The sequence below is a fragment of the Cebus imitator genome, unplaced genomic scaffold, assembly GCF_001604975.1.
Source record: "Cebus imitator isolate Cc_AM_T3 unplaced genomic scaffold, Cebus_imitator-1.0 Scaffold92, whole genome shotgun sequence".
Classification (NCBI taxonomy): Eukaryota; Metazoa; Chordata; class Mammalia; order Primates; family Cebidae; genus Cebus; species Cebus imitator.
Window position 1 is genome coordinate 13,146,353 of NW_016107407.1, and position 3,037 is coordinate 13,149,389.

Consider the following 3,037-nt stretch of genomic DNA (forward strand, 5'->3'; position numbering starts at 1 on the left):
CCTCCAAAAAAAAAAAAAAAAAATTATAGAGCTGGTAAGTGGGAACTCCAGGTACTCCAATTCAGAACGTCAGCTCATGATCACCATGGGCTACTACTCGCACAGACCCCATTTTCCTAAGTCAAATTCACTGAGCATGATTTAGCCAGCTCTTGATAGCTTAGGGTCACCATCCTCACCATCAATGTCTGTAGCGATAGAGTCATTCTCTTTCATCCTTTGCTATTGGTAATCAGCTCTGCTGGCTATGCCCACCTCTAGCAGCTTGAACTTTCTACCTTACTACCATATACTATCATTTAATCTGCAACAATCTCAGAATATGACAGCTATATTTGTTAAAATTGTTCATAAAATAAGTCAATGTGCTCCAAATGACTGAGAACATCGCCAGTAAAGTACATGGATTTTGTGAAAGATATTTCAGTGGCTCAGAAACCTTTTTCCTTTTCTCTTTATGATCTTTGCAGTATTTCCAGATGAGTGAGATGGACACTAGGAAGATTACTAAAAGTCACTTATCAATATAAATTATCTACTTATGAGATTTTTATTTCCTGAGAACACTAAAAAAGACAGTAGAGGCTCTGACAAAAATGTGAGGATGAAGAAAGTGTTTTATTTATGTGTGAATTTTATTAAGGTAACTTCTCTGTCCATACAGATTGGTGAGAGTTAAGCAGTAAAATAATGACCCTGTCTTACAGAAAAAACTACTGGCCCAACAGAAAAACAAAAAAAGTTAACAAATTATTTTAATTTTCTTCCACCCCTTAGAGGCTGCCATTTCTTACCTTACTAAACTGTCCAACCACATGCTTCAGGATATTGGGAGGAGCATCATACAGAAATGGTTCGAGGGCTGGTAGGTAGGTGCACTTTTGCAGGATATTCTTTATGGCTTTTTTACTCTTGAAATATAAAGCAAAATGTATACAAAAGTAAGTAATCAATGAAACCTTGACAAGAATTCAAATCTAACATTCCTGGAATTTCCTGGTCTAAGCTGCAGTTGTTTCATTTGTTAAAATCGTTGTCAGAAAAACTCCTGCTTTGATTGGTTTTATCATAGAATATCCTACAAGTTGTCTTTGTGTTAAACCTTAAAATGTAAAGTATATTACTGAGCTCTTAAAATACCTAAAAGAAAATTAAAATTACAAAGCACAAAGTTACAGACTATAAATTAATATGTACACAGGGTAAAAATTTGTATACAGGAAACTGAGGTAACTAATACATCCCATGTCTACTTATCAACAAACATGAGAAAATAACGGTTTTTTTTGAAGAATATCATTATCAGGCATTCTAGATTCTTCTTGATTTCATGGCTTATACATACGCAGTCAGAAGTGTCTACAGTGTGCATTATTCAATGAGCATTTGCAGAGGTGCTGCCATAGCTCATAGGTAGACACTTCTCCATTCACAGATAGAAGCAAAACAGATAGGGTCTACTCAACTGCAGAGAAAAGATCTTCTCGACAGTAGGGAGTGTATCACCCACAAGCAGAATACTTACCATATGTATCATTCCCACCCCCGCCTGCACTCTGTATTTCAAGGTAACATCACATGCTGGCCCTTGCCACAAGTGAAGAAGGACCCTGATGGGACTGCAACATAGCACAGCAGCCAGCTCTCAGGTCATGGCTGGTTGTGATTCGTTTTCTTTGTATTAAAGTCTGTCCCCTTCAGTTTGGAAAGCTTCACAACAATTGGGCTTGTCTCCAGCTATTTTCCACTAGAATTCCACATTTGTTTGTCTGAAGTTTTGTGCTTCAGTGCTCCCTTATGGCTTTTCTCTTCACCTATTCTTTCTCTGAGGCCTTACCCAACCTGGTCTTCTGGGATCACCATCTTGTTTTGCTATTGAAATGTTTTGCAATGCTCTTGAAATGTCAAGGAGCATTATGATTTTTCACATCACGAATTTTATAATTGGTAAATCAATTCAGTAAAAACTTTATCACGGTTGTGTTATTAGTAAAAGATCTCTTGAATTTAAGTTTTCCTGGAGACCCAGGCTAAGCAGTCTTGCATAGCCTCTTATTGCTTAACACACTTATCCTCAAACACTGTTTTACAAATTACATTAAATAAAACAAGGAATGTAAAATATGCAGCCCAGCTTTTTCCCACAAGTAGTATAATGTAAGTTGGAATTAAATTCTCAGTTCCCACCATATCTTAAATCATGGTGATCTTAGCAAGCTAACAAATTTAACTTCACTGTTATCAGTGAAAAGGTCTTTGAACACTGTAGCAAAAATTACATACACTGTACAGCCTTATTCTAATAATTCTAAGGCGATGTATTGTCAAATTATTAATCAAGAACTATAGAAAGGAGTCTAATGACACTAGAAATTCACTGAGCTTTACTATCTTTCACGTGGAGGGAAATATAATCAGCTTATGATTATATTCTTCTAGATATAAATGTATATCAAAATTAATAATCAGCTCTATTATCCAGCATGATAGAAATCCTAGTTACTTAAGACTTTGTTTACATGTCTATTTGACAATGCAAAGGAACAAAGTACTGATACACGCTACAATATGAATCAGCCTCACAAATGTTACCCTTAGTGAAAGAGGCAAGCCACAAAAGTTCACATATTGTGTAATTTTGTTTATATGGATTGTTCAGAAAAGTCAAATTTAGAGAGAAAGAAAGGAGATTAATAGTTATCTGAAGCTGATGGGGATAACTGAGAGGAGGGAAGAGGGGACTGACTAAAAATGGACATGAGGCTTCCTTCTGGGATGATGAAAATGTTCTGAAATTTGATTGCAAAGATGGCTGCACAATTCTGTAAATTTACTAAAAATCATTCAACTGTGTACCTAAAATGAGTGAATTTATGGTATGTAAATTATATCTCAATAAAGTTGTTAAAAAGACTTAAACTCAGCCAGGTGCAGTGGCTCATGCCTGTAATCCCAGCACTTTGGGAGGCCAAGGCGGACGGATGACCTGAGGTCAGGAGTTTGAGACCAGCCTGGCCAACATGATGAAACCCTGTCT

The 3,037-nt window shown here is 36.4% G+C and overlaps 1 protein-coding gene across 1 annotated transcript in view; it reads right to left on the reverse strand.

The window, feature by feature from the left end:
• LOC108309307 (sperm-associated antigen 6-like) overlaps nucleotides 1-3,037 on the reverse strand; it is a 25,401-nt gene that overhangs the window by 11,558 nt on the left and 10,806 nt on the right. The window contains exon 3 of the mRNA XM_017535579.1: nucleotides 795-911. Coding sequence (XP_017391068.1) covers nucleotides 795-911 — 117 coding nt within the window. The remainder of the gene's footprint in view (nucleotides 1-794; nucleotides 912-3,037) is intronic.